The sequence below is a fragment of the Tenrec ecaudatus genome, chromosome 4, assembly GCF_050624435.1.
Source record: "Tenrec ecaudatus isolate mTenEca1 chromosome 4, mTenEca1.hap1, whole genome shotgun sequence".
Lineage (NCBI taxonomy): Eukaryota > Metazoa > Chordata > Mammalia > Afrosoricida > Tenrecidae > Tenrec > Tenrec ecaudatus.
In genome coordinates this window covers 201,619,143-201,646,866 of record NC_134533.1, presented here as the reverse complement: position 1 = coordinate 201,646,866, position 27,724 = coordinate 201,619,143, and the positions used below count along the sequence as shown (strand labels likewise).

The 27,724-nt window shown below is 58.3% G+C and overlaps 3 protein-coding genes and 1 non-coding gene across 9 annotated transcripts; 3 read left to right on the top strand and 1 right to left on the bottom strand.

Annotated features, from left to right (window-relative positions):
* The first annotated feature begins 134 nt into the window (after positions 1–134).
* On the top strand, positions 135–9,040 carry SLC26A6 (solute carrier family 26 member 6). 6 transcript variants are annotated; one of them, XM_075547305.1, is made up of 22 exons: positions 149–249; positions 449–548; positions 2,047–2,205; positions 2,292–2,431; positions 2,582–2,692; positions 3,206–3,369; positions 3,567–3,731; positions 3,806–3,958; positions 4,212–4,294; positions 4,387–4,534; positions 4,726–4,839; positions 5,006–5,083; positions 5,341–5,436; positions 5,516–5,622; positions 5,715–5,784; positions 6,670–6,762; positions 6,857–6,958; positions 7,239–7,325; positions 7,866–8,036; positions 8,204–8,258; positions 8,470–8,606; positions 8,779–9,040. In XM_075547305.1, exons 3-22 carry the CDS (start codon positions 2,078–2,080, stop codon positions 8,791–8,793), a joined length of 2,217 nt encoding a protein of 738 aa, XP_075403420.1. In that variant the 5' UTR covers positions 149–249; positions 449–548; positions 2,047–2,077; the 3' UTR covers positions 8,794–9,040. The 6 variants fall into 6 exon arrangements, with proteins under 6 accessions (XP_075403422.1, XP_075403419.1, XP_075403424.1 ...); XM_075547307.1 differs by lacking the exon at positions 449–548 and having other exon boundaries at positions 135–249; positions 7,869–8,036; XM_075547304.1 differs by lacking the exon at positions 449–548 and having other exon boundaries at positions 135–249.
* Positions 9,041–10,201: 1,161 nt separating this feature from the next.
* On the top strand, positions 10,202–20,210 carry TMEM89 (transmembrane protein 89). The gene is made up of 4 exons (XM_075547912.1): positions 10,202–10,760; positions 11,051–11,188; positions 11,271–11,286; positions 19,837–20,210. Exons 1-4 carry the CDS (start codon positions 10,479–10,481, stop codon positions 20,208–20,210), a joined length of 810 nt encoding a protein of 269 aa, XP_075404027.1. The 5' UTR covers positions 10,202–10,478.
* On the top strand, positions 20,153–27,583 carry UQCRC1 (ubiquinol-cytochrome c reductase core protein 1). Its single transcript, XM_075547301.1, has 13 exons — positions 20,153–20,292; positions 20,579–20,719; positions 22,646–22,732; positions 23,612–23,741; positions 23,935–24,133; positions 24,559–24,638; positions 25,501–25,616; positions 25,839–25,982; positions 26,079–26,239; positions 26,322–26,407; positions 26,642–26,730; positions 26,918–26,993; positions 27,382–27,583. The coding sequence occupies exons 1-13, from the start codon at positions 20,224–20,226 to the stop codon at positions 27,444–27,446; spliced, it is 1,443 nt and encodes a 480-aa protein (XP_075403416.1). The 5' UTR covers positions 20,153–20,223; the 3' UTR covers positions 27,447–27,583.
* LOC142447393 (U2 spliceosomal RNA) lies at positions 20,975–21,160 on the bottom strand. The gene has a single exon (XR_012784121.1). It is a non-coding gene; the product is annotated as a U2 spliceosomal RNA (small nuclear RNA).
* Positions 27,584–27,724: the final 141 nt, after the last annotated feature.

Genomic DNA, 27,724 nt, shown 5'->3' with positions numbered 1-27,724 from the left:
GGTTAACCTGCTCAGAGCGGCACGCAGGCCCCGCCCCAGCACGCTGATTGGCCAGAACCTTTCCCGACCTGCCTCAGGATTGGTTGCCAGCAGCGTGCCGCTGGCCCCCAGCAGCGTTTCACCGCCCCCCCCCCCCGCCTGACCCATCCCTGGCTCCACCTTCGGGCCTTTAGCGGCCTTTCGCCCAAGGCTTAAGATCAGCCGCCCGCCGGTCCGCTACCCCGTCGTGGGCCCTTCTGAAGCGCCGGGGTGAGTCCGGGCGCGGCCCGCTCCCGGGTATCCGCGTCTTCGCGCATGTGCGCGAGGCTCAGACCTCCGGTGGCCCCTCCTTGCGGCGGCATCTGGCCCGAGTCAGCTCAGAAATGGGGACTGGGGTGGGGTCGCTGAGTGTGTCCCAGGGACTTCCCGCCTGCAGCGCCTCGGTTTACCGTTTGCCGATTTTCTCCAGGCGCTGCCCCTCCAGCGGCGAGGGATGGGGCGAGAGCCGGCGCCGCACCGCGCGAGGGCTGGCTGGGGCGGCTGCGTGCGGAGAAGCTCTGGTGCAGGAGGTGCTCTGGATGGGGCGCGTTGGGGCGGGAGGTCCCTGAGTCCCAGGCAGAACACGTGGGTCAACCGAGTCCACCCAGCCCTATGACTGAGCCCGACAGCACTCCTGCCCTTGGGCTATGGGTGCCCTCCTAGGGGGCGGGGGGAGGACCAGGGGACTGAGGCTCCTCCCTCCCAGCGCTGGTCCTGCCCTTTAAGGAGACCTAAGTGACTCACGGAGGAGGGGCGAGGGGGCTCAAAGATCTCCGGAGACAGCTGTGCAGGGAGTCTGAGGATCTTCTTTGTACCCTCTCCACTCCCTCCTCTAAACGGGACATTCAGATTAGAGTCCCTTCCCAGGTGAGTCCCTGCCTCTCCCGTGGGAGCGCTTCCCCCTGCCGCCCCCTACCCCCCAGCTCAGCACCTGCTTTCCTAAGCAGGTGAGCCCTTTCCAGTGAGGACTTAGTTTGGTAACTAAGTCGTCTGGGGAGGTGAGAGCTGCCACCTTGTCAGAAATCACCTGGCAGGTGAAAATTTCCCTGTGCCAGGAACAACTGCTCCTGAGACAACATTCCCAGTCTGAGATCCCCTGTTCCTGAAAAAGATCTAGGCTCCTCCGGAAAGCTTCCCGCAAAACCCAAACTCACCAGGTAGCTGGGAGATTTCTCATATGGTAACAATGTTCTCCCACAAGTAGACCCCCCCCCACAGAGATTACCTGTTCCTAGGTGAGATAGCTTCTCCCCCAGGTAAGGCAGCCCCCCTGTCCGGAAGCCCCCCTCCCCCCAGGTCTCCAATTCCCACCGGAGCTCTTACCCTCATTCAAGGGAACCTCCGCCTCCAGGTGGGAGCGTCCCTGGCAGGTGGGAGCCTTCAGCCAGTGCACCCCTAGATGAGGTTTCCCCTTCCACATGAGATTCCTCCCTCCTCAGAGGTCCCAGAAGGTGAGAGCCCTCTCCTGGCTTTCCATTGCAAGACCTGGACTTGAATATTAACCTGGATCCTAGGGTGGAGGTCAGGGCAACCTTGACACCAGCATTTTCCTCTTGTGAGAAGTGAGGGTCTCCTGTGAAGATGGGGGCTTGCTAGAAGAGTGTGGCCCAGGAAATGTGGGATCCCTGCTGTGCTCCAGCCTGCCAGCCCTGGGTGCAGGGGGCAGCTGGGTAAACACTCAGACTGGCCAGGGGAAGGCAAAGGTCTGGGAGAGGCAGCCAGCCTGGGGCCTGGACTGATAGAGCGAGCGCTCTCAGGGCCATGAAGCCACACCTGCATTGGAGGTGTGGATATGCTCATCCTCAGTCTCTTTATGGGAGACTTTGGCCCAGCAAGAAACCTCTGCCAGCCAAAGTCCAGGCTCTGTCTGGGTGTCGGCATGGAGCCCATAGGGAACAGCCGAGGACTGAACTCGTTTGTACCACAGGGCCTGGACAAGTCAGGTGTGCCCTGGTCCCAGGTGGAGGTGTGCAGGGAGGCCAGGCCAGGCGCGCCCTCATGGTCTGTCTCTTGTCTTGCTTCCCCCAGACCGAGGGACACGCAGCCATTGCTGTCTGCAATGCAGGCCATGGAGCTGCGGAGGCAAGACTACCACGTGGAGCGACCACTGCTGAACCAGGAACGGCTGGAGGAGCTGGGGCACCGGGGCCCAGTGCCCCCCACCCGCCAGTGGCGGAGCTGGTTTCAGTAAGGCCAGAAAGAGGGACCTGGGGCTCTGGAATTGCCAGGCAGGCAGCCCTTCTTCCTGATACCCACCCACTTCACACCTCCAGGTGCTCTCGTGCCCGGGTGCGTGCCTTACTGCTCCAATACCTCCCTGTTCTGGCCTGGCTGCCCCGGTACCCCGTGCGTGAGTGGCTTCTAGGCGACCTTCTGTCTGGCCTGAGTGTGGCTATCATGCAGTTACCGCAGGGTGAGAGGACCCTTGACCCTTTGTTGGTGACCCTAACTCGGCAAGGCCCTGGCCTGGAAGCCCAGGCCCTGACCCCTGGGATGGTGGCCCTTGGTTCCAGGCTGGGTTTCCCCCCACCCTCAAGCCGACAATGCTGCCATTTCGCCTCAGGCCTGGCCTACGCCCTCCTGGCTGGACTCCCTCCCAAGTATGGCCTCTACAGCTCCTTCTACCCAGTGTTCATCTACTTCCTGTTTGGCACTTCCCGGCACATTTCTGTGGGTGAGTGGAGCAGGCCAGGGCCCTGGACAGGAGGTCCAGAGCCACCTGGGAGGGAGAGTGAAAGGGCTGTGCAGGGCAGGGGAGCTGGGTGAGGGTGGCGGTGGAGGGGCTCCACAGTGGGGAAGCTGGCTCAGATGTTCTCCAGGTGAGACCGGACCCCTGACCGTGAAACCACACAGGAAAGTCCCTTGAGGCCCTGGCTTCAGGAACATGGAGGGGGGTGGGGGGTGGGAGTGCCGTGCCAGAGCTCAGACCTTGGCCGAGGCCTGACCAACGTGAGGCTGGCAATATTCCCTTCACAACAGGAGCAGTCACCCTGGGCCTGATGGATACGAGTGGGCCCCTGGGCACTGTGCCCTGTGTTTGGGGCAACCTTCCTAGCCCTGGAGCTCAGGGTCCACTCCTGATCCTGGCTGTAGCTGACCACCAGCACTTCCCCCTGTTGGCACAGCCGTGGTCTGCGGGTGCTGGCCCTGGGAATGGAGGTCTTTCGGCCCTGCCCTGCCTCCGCAGGGACCTTTGCTGTCATGTCCGTGATGGTGGGCAGTGTAACAGAATCCCTGGCCCCGGATGAAACCAACCCACAGGCTCCAAACTCCACAGTCAGCGAGATGGATAGAGATGCTTTCCGGGTGCAGGTGGCCTCCACGCTCAGTGTCCTGGTCGGCCTCTTCCAGGTACAGGGCAGTCAGGGTTAAGTGAAGTGACACCCCCTCCCCACTGTGGCCCCTGCAGCCCCTCCGTCTCCACTCTCACCAGTGCCCATGTACACCTGACCCTCACTCTCCCTGTCCACTCAGCCCAGTTGCCCTTGGCTGCAGCCGCCCTGAGGCGCCCCCCACCACCTACGCGGACTATCTCCTGCTCCCCACAGGTGGGGCTGGGCCTAGTCCACTTCGGTTTCGTGGTCACCTACATGTCCGAGCCTCTGGTCCGTGGCTACACCACGGCAGCAGCCGTGCACGTCTTGGTGTCGCAGCTCAAGTATGCGTTTGGCCTTCATCTGAAAAGCCGCCCAGGGCCACTGTCCCTCATCTTTGTGAGTGAGGGGAAGGGCAGGGGTGCCCCCGTGGGCTGCCTGGAGTGCTGGCTGTGACACCCGCCTCTCACCAGACAGTGCTGGAGGTCTGTTGGCGGCTGCCCCAGAGTGTGGTTGGCACCGTGATCACCACGCTCGTGTCGGGCCTGGTGCTCGTGCTGGTGAAACTGTTGAATGACAAGCTGCAACAACACCTGCCTATCCCGCTGCCCGGGGAGCTGCTCACGGTGCGGGCGAGTGGGGATGAGTGGGGGGCACCTCGCCAGGGCTCTTGGGGGTGAAGAGACCCCCGACATGTTGGTATCTCCCTCCACCCCCGTCAGCATTTCCAACCTCCCTCCCCACATGATTAGATCTGTCTCTCACCCTGTTGGCCACTTAGTACAACTCCTCTGAAGATTACCCCCCAGCCTTTCTTGCCTTACCCCGCAAAGTAGTTTCTCCAGCCCGCCCTCCCCTGACTTCATCCTCTCCCCACAGCTCATTGGGGCCACGGGCATCTCCTACGGTGTGAAACTGAACACCACATTCGGAGTCGACATCATGGGCACCATCCCCACTGGGTGAGTGCCAGGACCCTGTCAGGCCAGGGAGGGTTAGGTGACCACAATTAGGGCTGCCTTGGCCTCACAGATGCCCGCCCCCACACACACAGGCTGGATCCCCCAGTGGCTCCCCGCCCTGAGCTGTTCCCGAAGATCGTGGGAAACGCCTTCACCATCGCCGTGGTCGGGTTCGTCATAGCCATCTCTCTGGGGAAGATCTTCGCCATGAGGCACGGCTACCGTGTGGATAGCAACCAGGTCTGGGGCTCGGGGGATCTGGGGGGGGGGGCAGCCAGGTCTCCAGGGGCCAGGGGACCGAGGAAGAGGGTCAGCTGGGACACAGATGTGCTGGGGTCATGTCTGCATGCACCGTCGGCTGAGGGTCGGGGATTTGTGTCACGGTGACTTGGCACTACCAGGGTGGTCTCACCCCCACCCCTCTCCCACAGGAGCTGGTGGCCATCGGCCTGAGTAACTTCATTGGGGGCTTCTTCCAGTGCTTCCCCATCAGCTGCTCCATGTCGCGGAGCCTGGTTCAGGAGAGCACCGGGGGCAACACGCAGGTGGGCCATGGGCGTGGGGTCTGGCTGCGCCGGTGTACCCGCCACTGCTTGGCTAGGCTCACATCACACACACACACACACACTCACCTCCACCCACTGACTCCCACTCTCCTGCCTATGCCTGCCCACGGTGCCCTCATCCTCCTTGCTTGCCCGTACCCTGCAGGTGGCTGGAGCTACCTCCTCCCTCTTCATCCTCATCATCATCCTCAAGCTTGGGAAATTCTTCCGAGACCTGCCCAAGGTGAACCTCCCAACCCCTGGCACACAACCCCCACCCACCACCCCCCAGCACCTGGGCCTGCCGCCCAGGGGCTCAGGTCACTCAGGCAGGTCCCAGGGGAGGGACGGGGTGCTAGGTCACATCCTGCTCTTCAAACCTGAGACCCCTGGGGTGAGACTTGGAGTCAAGCTCAGGCATCAGAGCCCTTCCGAGCCAAGTTTCTGGGGCTGGAGGGTAGTGCTTAGTGGTATGGGCATCTGTGGCCTCTCCGTGACCAGGCAGTCCTGGCTGCCATCATCCTGGTGAACCTGAAGGGCATGCTGCTGCAGGTGAAGGACATAGGCTCCCTCTGGAAGACAAACCGAGTGGACCTGGTGAGACGCCTGGAACCCAGGGGTGGAGCTGGGGGCCTGCTGTCCAGTGACTCCGCTGACCGCCACCCTCTGTCCTCAGCTCATCTGGCTGGTGACCTTTGTGGCCACCCTCCTGCTGAACCTGGACCTGGGCCTGCTGGTTGCTGTGGTCTTCTCCCTGCTGCTCGTGGTGGTCCGCACGCAGCTGTGAGTGTCCTCCCACCCCTGGGCCCTCCCTGAAGCTCTGCATGCACCCCGGCTCTCTGGTTCCCTTAGCCTGTAGCTCGCTCTCTCCACAGACCCCAGTATTCCATCCTGGGGCAGGTGCCAGGCACGGATGTTTATAGAGACGTGGCCGAGTATTCAGAGGTGAGTGGCAGGGGTTGAGAAGGCGATGTCGTGGGCGGGACCGGACCAGCAGCCTTCTCGGTGCCCAGCAGAGACATCGGGAGCTGAAGACGCTGGGCTTTGGTCCTTGGAAGCTCAAGGGCGAGCCTGGGTGGGGGTCCAGCGGGGTGTTGCCTGTGTGTCTGAATACCCCTGGATCAGGGCATGATGGAGAACAAGGGGCCCAGAGATGGGTCTGGGGGCCTAGCAGGGAGACAGTCTGCAGCCTAAGCACAAGGCCTGGGTCACAGGTGGAATTCTGGGATACCAGGAAACGGGCCTGTTTCCAGAGCTGGTCAATGGAGTTAATCTGTGCCCCTTACCAGAGGGGCCCCTTGCCAGAAAGAGGCCTATTCCTCCCTCCCTTACTGCAGCCTTGAAGGCCGGGCACAGGGCAGCACCCCCGGGCAGAGTGGAGGAGGCTGGGGCGCTGGGCTGTGGGTGAAGATGCCCGACTGGGTGGATGGAACCTGGGAGGGTGGAGACTGTTGTCCTGAACGGAAGGAGCCACCTTGGTGGGTGCCAGGTTGTATGTGAAGAAGGGGCCACTAGATGGGCAGAGACCCAGGAGGAGGCCAACATGTGGCCTAAGGGGGGCTCTGGGAAATAGCTGGGGAGGCGGGCAGGGAAAGAGGCAGATGGGTCCTACAGGAAGGCCAATGGGTCTGGCTGAGGGCCTGGGCGGGCCTCAGTATGACTCCCTGCACCGCGCCCCTCACCATCCTCTGACCTAAACGCCTGGGAGACCTGAGGCCCCAGGCTGGGCCCATATGGACCAAGGAGGTGGTTAGGGGTGGCTGGTGGCCCTGGGGCGCTGTCAGGCACAGTGCTCAGCTAAGCCCCCTCCAACACTCCAACACGGCCCAGGCCAAGGAGGTCCCTGGCGTGAAGATCTTCCGCTCCTCAGTCACCATGTACTTTGCCAACGCCGAGCTCTTCAGCGACGCACTGAAGCAGAGGGTGAGGCGGGACCCCCAGGGGAGGGGAGGGCAGGGGCACCCGAGCCCTCCTTCCCCAGATCACCCACATCCCCCCTTCTGATGTTCGCCCTGAGTGCGGAGTGGATGTCGACCACCTCATCTCCCGGAAGAGGAAGCTGCTCCGGAAGCAGGAGCAGAAGCTGAAGCGACTGCAGAAGCAGCAGTCCCACAGACAGGCAGGGCCTCCCTCGAAGCCCCCCCCCCCATGCCCACCATCCTAGTGCCCTCTGCCCCCTCCCTTCCCGTGCCCTGGGGGCCTCCACTCTCCATGGCATGTCAGGGCTCTGGGTGGTGTCTGCCCCCTCCACCTTCCTGGGGAGCCTGCAGCCTTTCCTTCCAGCCCAGCGGAGTCCCAGCCGGGTCCCACAGCCTTGGCTGCCACTCTGCCCACCTGCCCCAGGCCTGCCTGGCAAGACCGCCCTGTGGCTCAGGCCCTCCCTCCTCTTTCTGGCCCAGGCTGCCGCTCCCAATGGCACTTTCTTCTCCATCAGCATCAACAACGGCCTGGATGCCAACGAGCTGAACACTATGAACTCGGCCAAGGTGAGGGGGCAGCAGGGAGGGGCCCACGTGTGTCTGGGAGGGCAGTCATGGGCCCGCCAGCTGCAGGGTGATGGACAGGCGCACCCCTGCGGAACCTGTCTTACATGCTCACTGCTCAGTTCCCTATAACACGAGAGAGTGTTGGTGCCACCAGGCCAAGCCCACAGGCTGAGCTCCTGGGTGGAGAGGAGGAATTGCATGTGTGTAAGGTGGTATCTAGGCACCAAAGAGGGAGCCCAGTGGGGAGGGGAGCGTGTGTGTGTGGTGCTCAGCCCTCTGCTGTTTCCGCTGGGCTGCGAGAGTGTGGGGCAGGGCTCTCCCAGCATCTTGTCTTGCCAAGTGGTCTTGCCAAGCCTAGGCTTGGCAGGGCACAGGGCAGTGTGCACAGTGTGCACAGCCGTATGCTCTCCTCTGCCACCCTGTGCGTCTCTCCTGTCTGGCACATGAGGTGTACTTCCTCCGTGCCCGTGTCCTTCACCGCCCCCTGTATGTGTCCCTGCCTCACTGAGGGCAGCCTTTGCGGCATGTATGGCTCCCCAGCAGGCCAGCACAGAGGACAGGGCAGTGGCCACTGTTGAAGAAGAGGCCAAGGCCCTGGACACGTCCTCGCTGAAGGCCCTGGGCCTGCCACAGCCAGGCTTCCACAGCCTTATCCTGGACCTGAGTGCCTTCTCTTTCGTGGACACCGTCTGTCTCAAGAGCCTCCGGGGTGTGAGCGGCAAGGCCACCCCAAGAAGCTGGACGGGGGGAGCGGGGGGTGCGGGACAGAGCGCCTCAGATTGTATGCTCTGAGAGTCCTCTGAGCTCCCCTCTGGGACAGCGCCCCCACCCCCACTGCACCCCCAGGACCTGCCTGAGTACCCCCTTATCTGCTGCAGATTTTCCAAGAGTTCCGGGAGATAGAGGTGGAGGTGTACATGGCCGCCTGCCACAGTGCGTGTGTGTGGACAGTTCTGGGGACGGGATGGGACGGGGGTACCAGGACACAGTCTCTCTCTGAAACTATGGGAGGGTCTTAGGTGTCCTGGAGGTCCGAAGTGAGTGTGGGGGGTAAGCCATAACCTGGGGAGCCTCGGGTCAGGGGCAGCAGGGACGGGGGGTCCCAGTGGCTCTGAGCGTCAGGCGACTGGCTCCTTACCTCCAGGACCCGTGGTCGCCCAGTTTGAGGCTGGGCGCTTCTTTGATGCATCCATCACGAAGCAGCATCTCTTTGCCACCGTCCACGATGCCGTCACCTTTGCCCTGCAGCAATCCGGTCCCAGAGCCTCTGACCCTGACTTGGTGAGTGGACCCCTGGTGGCTGGCCCGTCAGGCCCTATTTGCTTATTTCTTAACCTCTCCTTGGGCCTGGCTCAGGGTTCTCTGCTTGGAGGGAGGTGGCCCCTGGGGTGGGAGGGTGGTGGGGGAAGACTCCTTTGGAGCTGACTGGAGCCCCCCTCCTCTGTCTGCTCAGGCCACCAAATTCTGATCTTTCTGCTGGACACTGCCTGCCTCTGAAGGGTGTGACGGGGAGCCCACCCTTGTGATGCCCCCACCCCTAGCCCACCTCCAGGTGCCACCCAGGAGTCCCCTTTGTGCACTTGCTCACACTCACATGTCTCAGGGATGGGGGTCCTGGGTCCTGGAGGCAGGCTGGCCCCAGCCAAGGTCAGGGTCGGACAGGGGCCAACGTGAGTTTGAGCCTCAAGAATAAAGGTCGGTTTGCCCCACTCCAGGCTTTTCTGTGTCTCGGTGGGCTTGGCTCCTGATCCTTCTCCAGCCCCAGAGTGGGGGCTGGGCTCAGAGGCTGCGGGGAGACCTGGGAAGGCAGGGTCCGGCAGGGAGAGGAGAAAGTCCAGGGGCCAGGGCCCCTTCAGTGCCCTCAGAGCCTGGCCTCCGCTGGAACACGGTTGAAATCCAAGCTGCTTCTCAGGAAATGATGCTTCCTCGAGGACACCAGCGGGCAGACAGACTGGGAAGGGGCAGGTGTGGCAGCTGCTGCTGGGCAGCCCCAAGGTGTGTGTGTGGGTGGTAAGGTGAACGACTGTACCAGGTACTGCTGGGAGGAAACAGGCTCCAGGGAATAGCCTGCTCCTGTCAGGAGGTAGCCCGGGCTCTGCAGGTCCCTGGCAGCCCAGAGACCTATGCCACCTTCTGCCAGGAGATGCCAATACTTGGGCTGACCCAGCCTCCCTGATGAAGGGCCACTGTCTCCCTGGGCCCCATTGGACTCCCCACCAGAACAGGCCTGGTCATAGTACCTGCCTCATGGGATGGCCAAATGAGTGTTAAAGGAGCCAACACCGGGCAGGCACAGCAACCAGACCTGAGCGGGGCGTGGGGGCAGAGAGGCTGCCCTGTCCTCCAGCTCCCGCCGCGGGCATCTCCTGCAATGGCTCCACTTCTGTTCCGTGCCATCCACCTCCCCTGGCCCCTCATCCATGATGGCTGCATGGTTTATCTGCTCACAGCCAGTCCGGTCTCCGAAATGTTGCCCGGCAGGTGCTGGGTAAATAGTGCTTGGAGGAAGCTGATAGTCTGGCGGGACTGCGGGGACTAAGCCAGGGTTCTGGTCATCCATCAAGGGAAGCCTTGGGGAGGAGGTGATGCCACAACCGAGTGGAGGTGTCTTCCTGGGAGTGGGGGGCAGCCCTCCTGGCCTCAAACCTGAGGGAGGAGTGTTCGGGATGTCGGGGGGGGGGGAACCATGCGCCCCAAAGCAGTGAGGATGCTGGTGGGTGGGAAAGGCCCGGCTCCAAAGAGCCTCTGTGAGGCCAGGCCTTCAGGCTTGCTTCTGCGAGGGCCTAGCTCCATCTGACCCACGTTTTGAAGGTGCTTCCTGCTCAGTGTGGACTGTGGGGCTGACCAGGGAGGAGGGACTAGTAAAAGGGCCTTAAGGTGGACCTGCCCACTGTTGGGCTTTAGGAGCTATGGGTCTTGAGAAATGGGAGGGGAGGGGGACACTCCTTCCCTCTTAGGCCAAACCACCCACCAGCTGAGAGGAGGGACATGGGCTTCAAGTCTGCCACCTTCCCTAACCCTTGAACCCCCACTGTGGCCCATTTCCCAGCCTTGGGCTCAGCTGCCTCAGAGCCAGAGCTGCCCTCTGGGGGAGGGGTGTTTGCTGGTTGCCAGGCACCCGGGTTCCGGCCGGCCTAGACACTTGGCGCAGCCATGCCGCCAGCACTGTCCTTACTGCTTGTCCTGGCCCTGTCCGCCCAGGCCCATGCCTGGCCACGGCCCCTCTGGTATCAGGTGGGGCTGGACTTGCAGCCCTGGGGCTGCCAGCCGAACGCCCTGGAGGGCTGCGAGGGGGCCCTGGGCTGTTCTGGCCACTGGATGGGGATGTCGAGCCACATCTACCCTGTGGCTGGGGTCACCGTCACCACCACCATGATGCTGCTGCTCAGCCGGGCGGTGCTGCAGCGGAGGCGCTCGCAGGCCGCCAAGGGCGAGGTGAGCACAGCCTGTACCCCATGTGCCCGCAGCCCACCACTCCCCAACCCCACATCCCAGGATCCCTGCCTCTGTCCACACAGCTCCGTGGGGCCCACCCGTGTCCATCTTCCCATGGAGCCCTGACCACACCCAGCCCCCAGGGCCCTAGATTCATCCCCTGCCCCGCAGCAGGACCCCACGGATCTCTCCCATCCCCTGGGCCATGATCCCCCACCCCTCCACCTTGCTCCTCTCTGTACCCCTAGCCTGCCCCCCTTCCCTCTCTCACTCCTGCCTCTTGGTCCTAGCGCCACCCTGCACAGGTGTCCCCTGACCCCTGTGGCCCCTGGAAGCGGCGGGGCCCGGTCTCAGACCGCACCCTCCTCCGGGGGGTCCTGCACATGATGGACGCCCTGCTGCTGCACATAGAGGGACACCTGCAGCGTGTAGCCATGCAGTCCCATAAGCAAATAAAGGCGGCTCCTGCCCAGAGCCAGTGACTGCTCACCTGCCTCTCTCTGCCTGCAGACAGTCGAGGTCCTGGGTCAGTCTTAATAGGCCCTTAATGCCTTGTCCACCCTGAGAACCGGCTGATGTAGGAAGGGACTCATGGGGGGTTGGGCCTCAGGACCCAGAGGGGGTGGAGGTCCTCTGGAGCCCAGGCCGCCTCATTGTACCCACTGACCCCTCCTCCTTACAAGCACTTGCCACTACTGGGGAGGGGGGCGGGCATCTCCCCTGTGCAGGGGGAGTGGAGGAGGGACAGGGACAGCCCAGGAGAGCAGGGGACAATGGTGAGGCCAGAACCAGACCCTGAGGGGCTCAGGTCAGTGGACTTGGTGCTCTGGGCCTCCAGTCACTGTGAGGCTGCACCCACGCCCTTGCGTCCCCTGCCCCCAGTACAGCCTCAGAGAGGCCTCAGGACAGGTGACCTTATGCCTTTCGCCTTAGCTTTGCACAAGAGGTGGGGGTGGGGGGGATCACTCTGACTCTCCACCCCCCACTGTCCCTCTTTGGCCCAGAGAGCCCAGCCTGGAGGAGCCACTTGGCAGCCTAAGCCACCTTCATCTGCGTCCAGCCGGGCCCTGGGGCCCCCGTGGTCCCTACTGCTGGACCTGGCCCCAGTGGTGGGATGGGGGCTGGACCTCACTGAAGGCCCACCACTGCCTCAGGCTCCAGGGCGGCCTGAACCTGTGCATTTGGGGGCCCGTTTTAGTAAAAAGCTGAACACGTCATCAGGAATTCATAAATGGGACAGGCAGTGAACAAAACAATGGGGAAAGAAATCCTGATAAGTGAAGGCCTTGAAGTTGACGAAACAGGAATTCAGCAGGCATCTTTCTGGAAACTCTGACACCTCTCTGTACCCTGCACCCCACCCCACCCCCACCGTTTTTTGGTTTTACTCCGATCGTGTGGGGGGAATATTTCCTATGGGGACAACAGAAAGGCAACTCGACGTCCCTCCAACACGGCGGGTTGTTTCTTGACCACGCAGGAAAGCCCTTGCACGGATGGGTCACAGGGTCAAACCTGGGACATCAGCGCCATTGCTGTGTTCCCTATTGGAGCAGCAGTAGCAGGTGAGGCCTGGGAGAACCTCTGCCATCCCCGCCCAACTGCCCTCCCCACATTTTTCACCTCGTCTCCCCTGCAAGGCCCACGGTCTCTCCAGGGCTGGGTGCTCTGGGCAGGTCCCGAGCTGTCTGGCTGGAGCAGTGCCTAGCAGTTGAGCAGGCCCCATCAACCCCCACCTCTACACAAGCCAGAAGTCCCAGGTGGGGGGTGTAGGTGGGTTACGTGCGCCACTGTTAACGGGAAGGTGGGCCATCGAATCCAGAGGTGCCTCAGAAGAAAGGCCTGGATATTTGTTCCCAAGGGGTTGAGACCACAAAAAGTGTGGAGCTCACGTGGGGCCGTGGGAATTGCAGCCCACTTGGTGGGCCTGTGTGACAGCAGCCGTCTCCCATTGGTGGGGTCCTTCCCTCGCTCCCCCATGGGCTGACCATAAGGGGAGTTTCTAGGACACAGTTTCTCCATCCTCTCAGAGGCTGGTTCCCAGAGACCCCCCACCTGGGACAGATTCCAACCCACCTCCCTCTTGGCTGGATTCCGAAAATGCCACAGCTTCCTGACTCTCTTCCTGTCCTCTCCGTGAGAGAGAGGAGGCTGAGTGGGAAGGGGCAGAGGTCCTTACTGGATGTGGTCAGAGAACCTTGATTTTGCAGAGATCGCAAAAACATTCGGCCCTGTGGGGGGGACCCACAAGGGGTGGGGGGTTCCTCCCAGGGCCTGCGGGAGGACACTGAAGGTGGAGCAGTCTGTGTTCAGTCTGTGTTCCCATTTCCTAGTTTGCTGGGAGCCTACTCTTTGCAGGTCGGCTGGGGCCCCCAGGAAGCACAGAGCAGAGCTGGCTCCACCCCTGTCTGCCGGGAGCCAGGTGGTGGGGAGGCTGAAGCTGTACAGATGCCAGGACTGCACAGGCATGCCGACCCAGCCAGGGTGTACAGCTGAGCCCTGTCAGGATGTGTCTGTAGGAGAGGAGGGGGAGGGGTCCTATCAGAAGGAAGTGCACCTGTAAGGACCTGGTGGGTGGGTAGCTCTTGACTTGTTCCATGAACTGCAGCCTGGTCAGGACTTCGGGAAGGGCAAGAGGCTCTGGAAGAGCAGAAGGGAATGGGCGGGGGGAGGGCAAGAGTTGGGTGAGTCCTGACAAGGGTGTGGTAGGCAGAACAATGGCCCACTCAGAGATGTCTATGCCCGTCGTACTGTCTGGAACCTGCATACAGTTTATGTTATTACGTGGCAGAGGGAGCGTCGCAGGTGGAATTAAGCGTAAGGACCTTGAAAGAGGGAGCTTATTCTGAATTCTTGGGACGAGCCCAGAGCAATCACATGAGCCCTGCAGGCAGAAAAGGAGCCGGCTAGGCTGAAAGCCCCAGATGAACTACACTCTCTCTGCTAGCTTTGAAGATGAGGAGACCATGAGCCACGGATTCCATGGGACCGATAGAAGCTGGGAATGGGTCTCAGCTGACAGCCAGTGGTTGGAGAGGAAGGGGCTGACTGGCTGTGACTGAGGAGGGGGTGGGAGAGTAAGTAAGACCAGCTCTGGTGAGAAGGAGGGGTAGACTCGAGGGCTGGAGAGCTGGTGGGACAGAGGGAGGATGCCTTAGTGGCGGGGTGTCCACAGTCTTTACTGTAAGTTTGGCAAGAGCCCAGGCTTTGCATGATTACACAGCATGGATGAACTACAGGGCCCCAGACTTCAGGTGCCCACCTCACAGTCACTGGGGTCCTAAGAGGGCCTGGTACATATAAGCAAAGAGGTATATTATCTTTTAAAAAATCATTTTATTGGGGGCTCGTACAGCTCTTATCACAGTCTATCCATCCATCCATGTGTCGAGCACATTTGTACATTTGTTGCCCTCATCATTCTCAAAACATTTGATTTCCACTTGAGCCCTCGGGATATTTATTTTTATCCCTCTTGTCCACACATGGCATTTATTATAAGTATATGGAGTTACACCTCTTTTAAAAGATGACATCACAATGATGATAGTAACAGTCACGCTATTCCAGGTTCTGTTCTTGACACGTGCTAAGTACTGGGATGCCTCACAGCTCTATGGGGGTAGGGTTTTAGAGATGAGTGGACAGAATACAGAGGTCAAGTAATTTTGCCAAGAACCCCCCTCCCCCACTCAGTTAGTGGTGAACACGTGGCCCAGCTCAGAAGCCTCTAGCTCGAGTTTCCATGAAGGAAACAGGCCTGGGTGACACTATCTGTTGCAAGCAGCCCCAGCCCACCTGGCTTGGTTCATGAATCTCTTCTCCCCAAAGACAAGCACCATCCTCACTCGCAACACTTTGAAGATGCCTTTCCATCCTCTGTTGGCTTGCGGAGTTTCTGATGAGAAATCTGCTGTTATTCTTAACTTTGCTCCATATGGATTTTGGCTCTCTAGAAGCAGAGCCAGCTTTGCCCACTTTTGCATTTTAAGAAATGGAGCCATATTAAGGTGGCAGATGGACAATGGGCCTCCACTCAAGCACTCCCTCAGTGCAAGAACACTTTGTTCTATTAAACTGGCATTCCATGATGCTCACCTTCCTGATATGATCGCTGGAAGACAAATATGTGCATAAGAAAATGTGAAGAAAGATGATGGTGCCGGCTATCAAAAGATATAGCATCTGAGGTCTTAAAGGCTGGAAGATAAACCATCAGCCGTCTAGCTGAGAAGCAACAAAGCCCACATAGAAGAAGCACACCAGCCTGTGTGTGATCATGAGGTGTCAAAGGGATCAGGTATCAGGCATCATCAGAACAAAAATCATATCAGTGTAAATAAGGGTAAGTGCAGAGTGGGGACCCAAAGCCCACCTGTAGGCAACTGGACATCCCTTTACAGAAGGGTCTTGGGGAGAAGACGAGCCAGTCAGGGTGCAGTATAGCACCAATGAAACATACAACTTTCCTCTAGTTCTTTTTTTAAAACATTTTATTAGGGGCTCATACAACTCATCACAATCCATACATATACATACATCAATTGTATAAAGCACATCCGAACATTCCCTGCCCCAATCATTCTCAAAGCATTTGCTCTCCACTTAAGCCCTTTGCATCAAGTCCTCTTATTTTCCCCTCCTCTAGTTCTTTAATGCTCCCATCCCCCCACTATCATGATCCCAATTCTACCTTACAAATCCAGCTAGACCAGAGGATGTACACTGATACAGATAGGAACTGGAAACACAGGGAATACAGGACGGATGATCCCTTCAGGACCAGTGGTGAGAGTGGAAATATGGAGAGGGTGGAGGGAAGGTGGGGTAGAAAGGGGGAACCGATCACAAGGATCTACATATAACCTCTTCCCTGGGGGACGGACAAGGACAACATAAAGGTGGATGAAGGGAGACATCAGACAGTATAAGATATGACAAAATAATAATTTATAAATTATCAAGGGTTCAAGAGGGAGTAGGGAGGGAGGGGGAAAATGAAGAGCCCATACCAAGGGTTCACATAGAAAGCAAATGTTTTGAGAACGATGGCAACCAATGTACAAATGTGCTTGACACCGTGGATGGATGGATTGTGATAAGAGTTGTAGGAGCCCCAATAACATGATTTTTAAAAGAAGAAGAAGGAAGAAACTGGTTTGGGTAGCAATTTTACAATACCACTTCATATAATAAACTACAGACTGGAATGGTGTCTGCATTAGCTCTTAATAAAGTGGTTTTGGGGGTGGTGCAGATCTGCAGCCTTGGGAGCCCTGTTTCAGGTCTGAGACCCCACGTCAGCAGCTCTGTCGATTCATTCCTAGGGGACGCTGTTACAGGTCCTTTGCACACGGAACCAAACATCTCATGAGATCACTTTTCTGGATCTGAAGACTTAGGCCCTGAGCCTTATGGGACAAGCCTTTTAGTGAAGGGAGGTCACCAGGGTGGACACACTATCAGAAACCGGAGAAGCCAGGGGCCAAGCCCGGAGTGCACCACCAGCTTCATGCTCTGTTCTGCATGTTTTCAGTGTGACAGTATGTATCCTACAGGAAAAGTTTGTGCACATTCTTTAAAACCAGAAAGAACTTGCTTGGCAAATGTGATCATGATGTGTGTGTGTGTGTGTGTGTGTGTGTACGAGTGTATGCGTGGTGTGAAACGTGCCATGTGGTCCTGGTATGTGTGCATGCTTGTGCATGTGTGTATGTGTGTGCGCCTGGGTGTGAACCGTGCCAGGAGCTCATGTATGAGGTGTTAGGAGTGTACCCTCCTGAGCCCTTTCCCACAGTCAGAACTCAAATTCCTTTTAAAGAGCCCAGGCTCCCTGGACTCGCTGAGAAGACGACTGCTCTGAGACCCTGTCCAAACTCTCCTCAGGTCAGCTCTCAGCAAAACCAAAGCTTCTGGCACGAAGCAAAGGGCATTCCTCATGAGTTGGGTGTTCAAATAAAAACCATTGATAAGAGACCAAGCGGTCAGCAGTCAGTCCAAAGCAAAGATGAGAAGATTAAGGAGCAGAGAAACCAGAACAGAGCAAACATCACACCCAGACTTCAGATAAAGGGACCGTGGGCACATTGTGGAAAATGTATCGAATGACAATGAACAATTTGTACACACAACCTGCTGCCACGGAGCTGACCATGCCTCACTGTGACCCTGTGGGACAGGGTAGAACTGCCCTTGTGTGTTTCCAAGACGGGATCTCTATGGTGCTGCTGGTGGTTTCGAACTGCTGACTCGAAGTTAGCAGCCCAATTCATAGCCAAAAGTAATGGGCACCTATTTTACCCTGTAGACTTGCATCCCAGCACAATAGCACGAAGTTTTCTTTCTTCCTTTCTTTTAATGAATGAATGGAAGAAGAGGGTGAAACATTTTAAACAGAATTGGATTTTTGCAGTTGTTTTTAGGATTTTCTAGTAAGGGAGCAGTGGACAACGGATGGCTGCATAATTTAAGGAACATCATCAGTGTCACTGAACTGTGTGTGTGGAAACAGATGCTGCGTGTTTTGCTATATATATTTGTGTGCACACACACACACACAATTTAAGTTTTTGAGGGGAGGAGCGGAAACTACTCTCCAAGCAAAGGATTGACTCTGAGGTCAGTCCTCTCCATAGCCATTCTGAAGCGACCCATTTATTTTTGTTTTAAAAAAATCATTTTATTGGGGCTCATACAACTCTTATCACAATCCACACATACATCAATTGTGTAAAGCACACTTATACATTCGTTGCCCTCATCATTCTCAAAACTCGCTTTCCGCTTGGGTTCCTGGAATCAGCTCCTCATTTTCCTTTTCCCCCTTCCCCTCCCTCCCCGCTCCCCCCTCCCTCATGAACCCTCGATAATTTATAAATTATTATTTTATCTTTTTTTAAACATTTTATTAGGGGCTCATACAACTCTTATCACAATCCATACATATACATACATCAATTGTATAAAGCACATCTGCACATTCCCTGCCCCAATCATTCTCAAAGCATTTACTCTCCACTTAAGCCCTTTGCATCAAGTCCTCTTTTTTTTTTTTCCCTCCCTCCTTATTATTTTATCTTATCTTACACTGCCAGGCCGGCATCTCCTCACCCACTTTCCTGTTGCCCATCCCCCAGGGAGGAGGTTATATGTAGATCCTTGTGATCAGTTCCCCCTTTCTACCCCACCCTCCCTCCAGGTATCGCCCACCCCTCTCTGGCCCGCGCCCAAGCTGTGGACCCAATGGAAACTCTGAAGCTTTCTTTTGGAGGCAAGGAGCCCTGGTGTGGTAGTGGTTACATTGGGCTGCTGGCTGCAAGGCCGGCTGTTCAAAACAACCAGCAGCTTCTCAGGAGAAAGATGGGGCTTTAGACCCCGGTGAAGAGGCAAACTCGCAGGGGCAGTTAGTTCTACCCTGGCCTATAAGGTCATGAGGAGTCAGCAGCCACCTGACGGCAGTGAGTTTGTTTGTTTTGTAGCAAAACAAACAAACAAACGTACGTACATCACAGTTGAGAGTGTGTGAGGAGACATGACCATGAAATGTAATATTTTATCCTGGATGGGCGGAGCCCCAGTGATATGGTGGTTACAGGGAGCCGGTACCAGCAAGGTCAGCAGTTTGAAACCACCGGCGCTCTGCGGGAGAAAGATGAGGCTTTCTACTCCCATAAAGAGTTGCAGTCCTAAAAAAAAAAAAAGGAGGTGCAGTCTTGAAAACCCACGGGGCAGTTCTGCCCTCTCCTATTGGGGTTGCTAGGAGAGGGCAGCGACTTGACGGCCGTGAGCTTTGTCCTGGATGAGGTTCCTGGAGCAGAAAAAAGGCAGTAAATGAAATGAAGAATAAACGATGACACTGTTCATAATAATCAATCGATATGGGTCCAATCATTGTAACAAATATACCGTACTAATACACAAGCAAATCCACGGCCTAAGAGTTAATTCCAGCTCCTGGCAACCCCATGTGCTATGGAGCAGAACAGCTCCCTGTATTTTCCCGGCTGTCATCTTTGCCGAAGCAGATGGCCAGCCAGGCCTTGGTCCTGAGCAGCGCTGAGTTTGAATTCCCACGTCTCTCTTGGTGCCGCTGGGCCTGTGATACTGCGAGACGGTTACTAATACGGAAGGGAGGCCGTGTGTCTGTGCAGGGCAGCGGACAGGGTGCGGGTGGGACGCTGTACTGCCGGCTCAATTTTCTGCTAACCTAAAATTGTTCTAGAAACCCGTTTAAAGAGGAAAAAATAAAAGTGGAAAGAGGGACTCGTTAGACGGTTCTCTCTACTCTACTTGATTTTTCATGTTGAAATCAGACCATTATTTTAGTTACCAAAATAGCGATCTTTCCTTTCTTGGAAGAGCACATAAAAAACGCATCAGACAGATCTGTCAAGGGAAGAGAACTCAGAGAGTGCTCCTCACTTTAAAAGCACTGCAGTTTTAGCGAAACCTTAAAACGGCCCTAAAGCAATACAGAAATGGAAAATTAGTAATCTCTTTTCCCTTCCCTGTCCCCTTCATCCATTTCCTGGATGCCCTTGGCTGAAAATTTAGAAAATGCTCCTCCAATGTTTCCCCCTAGATCTCTATTAGAATGTTCACAGCTTTTTTTGTTTCTTCGTTTTCCTTTTTCTTCCAAACAAGGAGTCCTACTTCACGAATCAGTCTCCAAGTTGCTCCGTTTTCTTAAAAAAAAACCAACATACTATTAAACTTCCAAGTAAAAACACATCTGTCTTGGAGGAAGGTCAGCCAGAATGCTCCTTAGGGCAAAGAGGCTGAGGCTTGGTCTCACGTACTTGGGGACGCGCTGTCAGGAGAGACCAATCCCTGGAGAAGGACTTCATGTTTGGTAAAGCGGCGGGACAGCGAAAAGGGGGAAGCCCTTGGAAAAGATGGACCGACACAATGGCTGCATTGATGCGCTCAAAACATAAGAACCATTGTGAGGCCGGCGCGGCGCAGGGCCGCGTTAGTTCCGTTGTACATCTCGGGTCGCTGGGAGTCAGCACCCCCTGGACCCAACAACAGCATCAAATGTCCATGCCAACTCTCTGAATCGACCTCTCTTTGAAAGAGAAGCCCGTGGCTTTCAGCGGCTGCCCCGAGCCCCGCCCAGGGTTCCTGCCGGCGACGCAGACCCTGGATTCGGACCCGCGGACGCAGTGCCTGCGAGGCGCGCCCAGTGGACACGGTGGCCGCTCCAGCCACGCAAGGAATCTGGGGCGCCGCAGTTCCTGGGAAGCATCGCGCACTCTGCTTCCCACCGGTGCCAGCAGGAGAGGGATGGATCGCGAGCAGAAGGGCCGGACTCCGAGCGGGGACCAGCGGGCGTGCAGATACCCGCAGCCCCCGCCAGAGGCCAGCCGAGAGCCGCGTCGGCAGAACTGCGCTTGCGCGGCGGACGCCGCCGTCCCCGCCTCACGCATGCGCGGCGCGGCGCGGCACTGACGTGAGCGGGGAGATGGCGGCGTCCGCGGTCTGCCGGGCGGCCAGCGCCGGGGCGCGGGGGCTGCTGCACACGGGGGGTTCGGTGAGGCTGCGGCGGGAGCGCCAGCGTGCAGGGCACCGGGTGCCGGGCGCGAGGCTTCTAGACAGGGACGAGGAGCGGGCGGCGGCGAGCCTAGGTGGAGAGGTCGCGGGGTCAGGGCCGCGGGAAGGTCAGGGCCCCAGGGTGTGGACGGACGGCGGTCTCGCGGCGTGTCCGGGCCGGGGGCGGTCGGGAAGAGGTTCCTGCTGCGGGAAAAGCTTATCCAGAGGGCGCGGTGGGGAGCATGCCCTCAACCTGACCTTCACCCGTCACCTGCTTTTCTCTGCAGCCGGCCCTACTGCGGGCTCCTGCCCTGCGGGGCGCCGCCACCTTCGCCCAGGCGCTCCAGAACGTGCCTGAGACGCAGGTCAGCGTGCTGGACAACGGGCTGCGCGTGGCCTCGGAGCAGTCCACCCAGCCCACCTGCACAGTGAGTCGGGGGCGCTGCCTGGGGGAAGGCTTCGAGCTCCTTCCCAGCTCAAATCCCCCCATCTGCCTTTTGGGTTCAAAGGCGTTCTTGACCTTGTATTGTCCCTTTCATCTTAATCCCAACGCATAGCCCCATGACTTCTTGGGGCCATTCTGACCCCACACCTTCAGTCAGCATATCATGCCCCAGCCCCGTCCCCCCCAACAGGAGACCCAGTTTCTTGTGCAGCTTCTGTATTTTTTTTTTAATCCCTTAAGGAACTGGCCCATTCCAGGAAGTACTGCCATGCCAGGTTGGTGTGTGGAGTGGACAGAGCAAGCTCTTAACTCCTGCTCCTGAAAATGCACTCAATATATTGTCCTCAGATAGAGAATGTAACAGATAGTAAGCTGCTAAGAACAGATACAGACACTGATCCTAGCCAAAAGGCCGGGAAGCGATCCGGCTTCTTAAGATGATCTTCTTTCAGTGAGGAAAATGGGATTCAGAGAAGCTACCAGTAAATGTCTTTCAAGAAGGCACGCGTCAAGGTCATACATGACCTCCAGGCCAGACCAGGAACACACCTGCTGAAGAGAGGCAGCTGGAGATTTCAGTGAAATGAATTGTGTTTCAAAGAGTACAAGTCTCCAAAATGGACTGAAGGGTAGAAATCTTTAGTGGACATATGAGATGGTCAGGGGTTTCCCCCAAATTCATCCTGGCCCCAAGAAGCTCTAGGGCCAAGTGATTTTATTGGCAGAATCTGTTTCCTAGGAACAAATAATACACCATAAGGACAAGGCAGTAAGCAACTTCCTCTTTGAGCAGCACCATTGTAAACCAACCCAAAGACTGTTGGACTCAGGAAAGAATGCTGCCTCTCACACATGGAATGATGGATGCTCTAGATCAGCGGTTCTCAACCTGTGGGTCTCGGCCCCTTTGGGGGTCGAACAACCCTTTCACAAGGGTTGCCCAATTCATAACGGTAGCAAAATGACAGTGATGAAGTAGCAATGAAAATAATGTTATGGTTGGGGGTCACCATAACATGAGAAACTGTATTAGAGGGTTGTGGCGTGAGGAAGGTTGAGAGTCACTGCTCTAGATTCTACGGAGCACCATTTGGTCCACAGCTAGAGAAACTGTGTTGCTAATTGCAGACACCACAGAAAAGCATCTTGCTTCCCAGCGTGTGAGGTCTGAACCAAATGTTTTATGAATCTGCCACATAAAATATAAAAAGACATCTCACAGGAAAGTAGATGGGAAGACTAACTTCAACCGTGAACAGTCAATGAAAAGATCAGGCCCTTGTGACTGTGGGCCAGAGGATTCTCACTGGGTACTCACCATAAACATATGGACAATCATCAGTGTCCATGAAAAACTCTGTAAATATGCACAGGATGTGATAAACTGTACAACCGCGGTTTCCAACCTGTGGGTCGTGACCTCTTTGGGGGTGTCGAACGACCCTTTCATAGGGATCGCCCGATTCATGACGGTAGCACAATGACAGTTATGAAGTAGCACCACCACATGAGGACCTATGAAAGGGTCGGGGTGTGAGGAAGGTTGAGAACCACTGCTCTACAACATCTGCATTAGTAGCTTCTTCACGACGAAAGGAGAAAGCCCAAAACAAAGGCGGTGTATACCTTTTGGCGAGGAGAAGTAAATTGTGTATAAGAAATGCTACATGCTTAGAAAATTCTGAAGAGTCAACTGAGAGACTGAATGTAAGCATCCTATATTTCCAGTCAGGAAGTAAGGGGGGCAGGAGGGTGATGGTGTGGCTAGAGTACTCTGTGCCCAGAGCACTGCTGCCTCTCTAAGCTCAGGGGTCCTGCCTGAGCAGCCCCCTACCCCAGCACCCATGAGCCCCTAAGTTGGGGGCCGGGATGACTTGTCTGTTACCTTCACTGGGGGCTTCTTGTCTAGGTGGGAGTGTGGATCGATGCTGGCAGCCGTTATGAGAACAAGCAGAACAATGGAGCAGGCTACTTTCTGGAGCACCTGGCTTTCAAGGTGAGACTTTTGGAAAACCCACCTCTCCCCCGGGCTGGGGATTGCCTGTTTCTCCCGAGGACACAGGCCAGAAGAGTCAGCCCTCTCAATTCTGGGTCCTAGCTGGGAAGGGGGAATTCTTAGTGGTCTTTCTGGAAGGAGTCAACGGGCTTAGTTTTTCCTGAGTGAGTACCTTTTGGGTGAGCCCTATCACCTGATTCCCAGGGAGCCACAGGGGCCTCAGGATGACAGGTGCGGCCAGGTCTGGGTGTGGCGCTCCTGCGTGTGGAATATCCTGCATCCTGGGCATTTCTCCCCCATGGAAGTGAGTGCTGAGCTTTCCTGGAGGTGGCAGTTGTCACCACGGCAGTCCCTCAGCCAGCCACTGCTCGCACTGAGTGGAGACTAAAGTATTTAAAACACATGAAAGGATGGAGGGTGAGCTGCGGGGAAGGCCTCTCACAGGAGCCTCCAACCCAGCCAGCCGCGGACCACAGGGGTGAGCGTAGTCACAGGGACCTGTGCACCGGGCACAGTGATGGAGGTGGCCAAAACGCAGATGGGAGCTTACTTGACTACAGCTATCAGTGAAAGGAGGGCCACCCAGCGGAGCGAGGCTGTCAGGAACACTGGGCTTCCCAGCAGCAGCTGATGTGGCCATGGCCTTAGGTCCTGGCTTGTGGCTCGGCCTGTGCCCATGACGCTGTGGCCTCAGTCCTTGCAAGGCCCGCCTAGCACTTGGTGAGCGCAGCCTCTGCACTTCCTAACTCTTGAGTCCGTGTGGCTGAGGGCAGGGGGGGGCCTACGGATCAGTAGTCCTTCTTGGACCTTGTCCTGAGCGGAGAGGGTGGGCTGCTTCGGTGGGGGCTCCTGATGGTTCCCGTTGATGACTGCTTCCAGGGAACAAAGAATCGGCCGGGCAGTGCTCTGGAGAAGGAGGTGGAGAGCATGGGGGCCCATCTCAATGCCTACAGCACTCGAGAGCACACGGCGTACTACATCAAGGCGCTGTCCAAGGACCTGCCCAAAGGTAGCTGCTTGGAGACTGTGGTGCAGGAAGTGGGGGAAGGGCTCTGGGGAGCAGAGGACAGACAGCCTGGAGCCCCTGGCTTGGCCTCAGTCCCGGGACCCGTGGGGTTGTGGCCCTGTAGTGGTGGAGGTGCCATCACTGGTCCTGTTGGCCCGCCCCTGGCCCCGGCCCAGACGCCTCCCTCTGTGTCTAGCTGTGGAGCTACTGGCTGACATCGTACAGAACTGCAGCCTGGAAGACTCGCAGATTGAGAAGGAGCGAGACGTGATCTTGCGGGAGCTGCAGGAGAGTGACGGGTCCCCGAGGGATGTGGTCTTCGACTACCTGCACGCCACGGCCTTCCAGGGCACGCCCCTGGCCCAGGCTGTGGAGGGGCCCAGTGAGAACGTCAGGTGAGGGGCCACGGGCCCACCGGCAGCACACCCCCCTTTCTAGGCAGTGTCTCCCCAAGGGTGTGGGTGCCTGGCTAGGGCCTGCGTGCTGTGTTTGTTTACTGAATGCCCGAGCACGACTGCATGTTGCGTGTGCTCCCTGAGCATCACTTGATGACTACGGCGTTCACTCATGTTTGGGGTCTTGTTTTACGGTATGCTCTGACAGTGTAGGTGTGTGCCCCTGGGTGTCCTACTCACATGGCTTCTTGTTCCCTGGATGAGGTGGGGAGTGGGCCGGGAGGGGCTCGAGTGTGGCAGGGTACAGCCTGCTCTCCAGAGAAGCCTGCCTCCCCTCCTCTGTCCCCCAGCCCTTTAGGGGAGGCTCTACTTTGAACTGGCTTTGGCGTGGGAGAGGTGTCAGCCCATGGGCGCATGTCTTGCAGGAAACTGTCGCGGGCAGACCTGACGGAGTACCTCAACAGGCATTACAAGGCCCCTCGGATGGTGCTGGCCGCGGCTGGAGGTGGGAGAGGGTGTGGGTCTTGATTGCTGGGGACCCTGTTCCCACCCTGTCCCTGAGGCTTACTCTCTAGGGTGAGGCAGGGTCCCACTTGGCCAACACCCCTGGGACGGGCCTCAGTTGGGCTGCCAGCCTCTGCCTGGACCTCAGAGCTCCTCCAGGCCACCTGGCCCCGGGAGAGCCTCTGGCTGGCATGTGGTGGTGCACCCGTGGGAGCAGGGAGGGGGGCAGTGTCCTGACAGGGGGACTTGCTGGGAGTTGGGGGTGGGTGAAGCATGTCTGGTCCGAGGCCGGAAGGCTAGTGTGAGTTGCCAGGGAGAGAAGCGGATGCTCTTGAGATGGCTTTGTAGGTGGAACCTGTCCCTGGTAGGTGGGAAGCAGGGTCAAGGGTGCTTCCTTAGCCTGGGGTCTTGGTGGCAGCAGGGTGGGTGAAGAAGACTGATTAAGAGTGGGCCAAAAGCAGTTCCAGCCACTGCCATGAGCTCGGGCCGGCACACTGGAAGGCCTGTCGCACTCCAGTCAGGGTGGTGAGGAAGCTGCGTCCTGTGAGGGGTCCTGAGGGCCTGGGCTTAAAGTGGGATTTATAAATGCCCCCCACCAAAGGGCAGCAGCCAGCTGAAGGGTTAGAGGGGCAGGGTGGGTGGCCTTGTGCCTGGGGGGTGGGCCTCCATCTCGCCCTGGTGGAGGTGAGGTGGTCTCCTCTGGGCCGAGAAGGGGAACTTCACCGAAGCTTCCATGTGCCGCTCCCCCATGTGCCCCGGAGTGGCCTGTTTTGCCCATAAAGTGGGGTCTGCTGGTGGAGGGTCTCCGTCCCTCACCCGGTCCTTGGATGGGCTGGCTGTGCAGTGACCAGTTGCTCTCTCAGGGCTGGAGCACCGCCAGCTGCTGGACCTCGCCCAGAAGCACTTCAGCAGTGTCTCGGTGGCTTACGAGGAGGACGCTGTGCCGTCCCTGCAGCCGTGCCGCTTCACGGGCAGTGAGGTGGGTTGCTGGGTAGGGGGGCTCCCCACGGGGGTCGGGGGGCAATGTGTCGTCTGCCACGTGCCTACAGAGACGCCCCTGGAGCACAGTAGGGATCTGTGGCCACTGCCTGGAGGCACAGCTGGCTGGTCACACATGCACGCCGTTGCTAGGCCCCTGCCCCTCTTGGGCCCCTACGCGCTCTGATCACCCACCCCCTGCCCTGGCCACATACCTTTTCAGATTCGCCACCGCGACGATGCGATGCCCCTGGCCCATGTGGCCATTGCAGTGGAGGGGCCTGGCTGGGCCAACCCGGACAACGTGGCCCTCCACGTGGCCAATGCCATCATCGGCCACTACGACTGCACCTACGGTGGGGGCAAGGTGAGTGCTGGTGAGACCCCTGCCCAGGGAGGAGGGAGTGCTTGGGGGGATGGCCTGCAGAGGGGAGGGTGGCGCTGACCCTGGTGGCCTTGGCAGCACCTGTCTAGCCCGCTGGCGTCAGTGGCTGTGACCAACAAGCTGTGCCAGAGCTTCCAGACCTTCAACATCTGCTACGAGGAAACCGGGCTGCTGGGCGCGCACTTTGTCTGCGACAACATGAGCATCGACGACATGGTGTTCTTCCTGCAAGGCCAGTGGTGAGTGTCCGCCCGGGCGGGCGGGGTGGGCGAGGCCCAAGACCCAGTCTCTCAGAATGCACCCCTGCCCGTCCCGCTGTAGGATGCGCCTGTGTACCAGTGCCACCGAGAGCGAGGTGGCCCGGGGCAAGAACACCCTGAGGAACGCTTTGGTGGCTCATCTGGATGGTGAGCCCTGCGGGGAGGTGGGCGGTGGTGCCCAGTGGGAGCGTTCCTGCACTAGGATGGAAAGGGTGACAGTGGGCAGCGGCCTCAGTACCATCCCCCCTGGGGCTTGAAGGGTCCCTGTCAACATGGTTTCAGAAACAGTTGGAAGAGGGGTGCTTGTGAGCAGGGGCTGGACCTGAGACCTGTGGCCCAGGATTGGACCCAGCAGGCTGTATTCCCCCACCCCTGCCCCAGGCACCACCCCTGTGTGTGAAGATATCGGACGCAGCCTCCTGACCTACGGCCGCCGCATCCCCCTGGCTGAGTGGGAGAGCCGGATTTCGGTGACTGGCCCCCCCCTGGGGGAGGTTTGGGAGGCTGGGAGTGGGGGGCTGGTGCCTGGGCTGTGGGTGCCTGCAGAGTGGGGAGAGGAGGGCTGCTGCCTTTCCCCTGTGGGGGTGGGGACAGAGCCCACGGCCGAGGTGACCCACCCTGACCAGTGTGGGTGAGTGCCCTCCGCTTCCCCTGCAGGAGGTGGATTCCAGTGTAGTGCGGGAGGTCTGCTCCAAGTACTTCTATGACCAGTGTCCAGCGGTGGCTGGGCTGGGTGAGTGTCCTCCTTGGGCCGTTCTCCTGGCCCTTCCTTCTGCCTCTGTCCCCCTGTCCTCTGCTGCCCGGGCCCCAATAGCCGGCACTGGGAGCAGCAAGGTGGGGCCTGGCTCCAGGGAATGAGTTCTGGCTCGGCAAACGTGCCCCAGCAGCTCCCTGACTCCCTGCCAACATGCCTCCATCGGTGCCCCACACCCGCCAGGTAACGGGCACCCCTGCTCGGGGCCCGGGCGTGAAGGGACAGGCCCAGCACCCCTGAAGGAATGTTCTCTTCCTCCGCGCCTTTCAAAGCCCGTCCTGGGCAGCTCCGAGTTGGGTGTGGCACTCGGCCAGGTGTCCCTTTACAGGCCAGGCACCCCACCCTGACACCCCACCCTACCCCACAGGCCCCATCGAGCAGCTCCCAGACTACAACCGGATCCGTAGCGGCATGTTCTGGCTGCGCTTCTAGGCTGGGTGCCTGTGCAAGAGAGAAGGCGGGCTGGGGCTTGTGCCCCCACCATCGACTGCCCACTCTGGGTTCCTGGGCCCCTCGGGAGAAGCTGCCATGTCGCACATGTGGCCCCCAATAAAGTCCAGTGTGGAGAATTGTGCTGTCCTTTTCTTGGCCTGGGATCCTGCTGGCAGTCAGGGACATTCCCCAAAGGTCCTTGTCCTCTGACTCACTGTGCCTTTCCACAGGCTGATGTGGCCTCAGCAAGGGCCAGGCGGGGGGCCGCACGCAGCAGG

What these genes read in the sequence shown, in the direction of transcription:
- SLC26A6 (XM_075547304.1), top strand. Translation starts at nt 2,078, where the DNA reads ATGCAGGCCATGGAGCTGCGGAGGCAAGACTACCACGTGGAGCGACCA. An exon ending in TCTTCCGAGACCTGCCCAAG is followed by an intron (nt 5,084 to 5,340) that starts GTGAACCTCCCA and finishes CTCCGTGACCAG; the next exon opens with GCAGTCCTGGCTGCCATCAT. An exon ending in ACACTATGAACTCGGCCAAG is followed by an intron (nt 7,326 to 7,865) that starts GTGAGGGGGCAG and finishes ATGGCTCCCCAG; the next exon opens with CAGGCCAGCACAGAGGACAG.
- TMEM89 (XM_075547912.1), top strand. Translation starts at nt 10,479, where the DNA reads ATGCCGCCAGCACTGTCCTTACTGCTTGTCCTGGCCCTGTCCGCCCAG. An exon ending in CGCAGGCCGCCAAGGGCGAG is followed by an intron (nt 10,761 to 11,050) that starts GTGAGCACAGCC and finishes TCTTGGTCCTAG; the next exon opens with CGCCACCCTGCACAGGTGTC.
- UQCRC1 (XM_075547301.1), top strand. Translation starts at nt 20,224, where the DNA reads ATGGCGGCGTCCGCGGTCTGCCGGGCGGCCAGCGCCGGGGCGCGGGGG. An exon ending in TTCTTCCTGCAAGGCCAGTG is followed by an intron (nt 26,240 to 26,321) that starts GTGAGTGTCCGC and finishes GTCCCGCTGTAG; the next exon opens with GATGCGCCTGTGTACCAGTG. An exon ending in TTTGGTGGCTCATCTGGATG is followed by an intron (nt 26,408 to 26,641) that starts GTGAGCCCTGCG and finishes CCCCTGCCCCAG; the next exon opens with GCACCACCCCTGTGTGTGAA.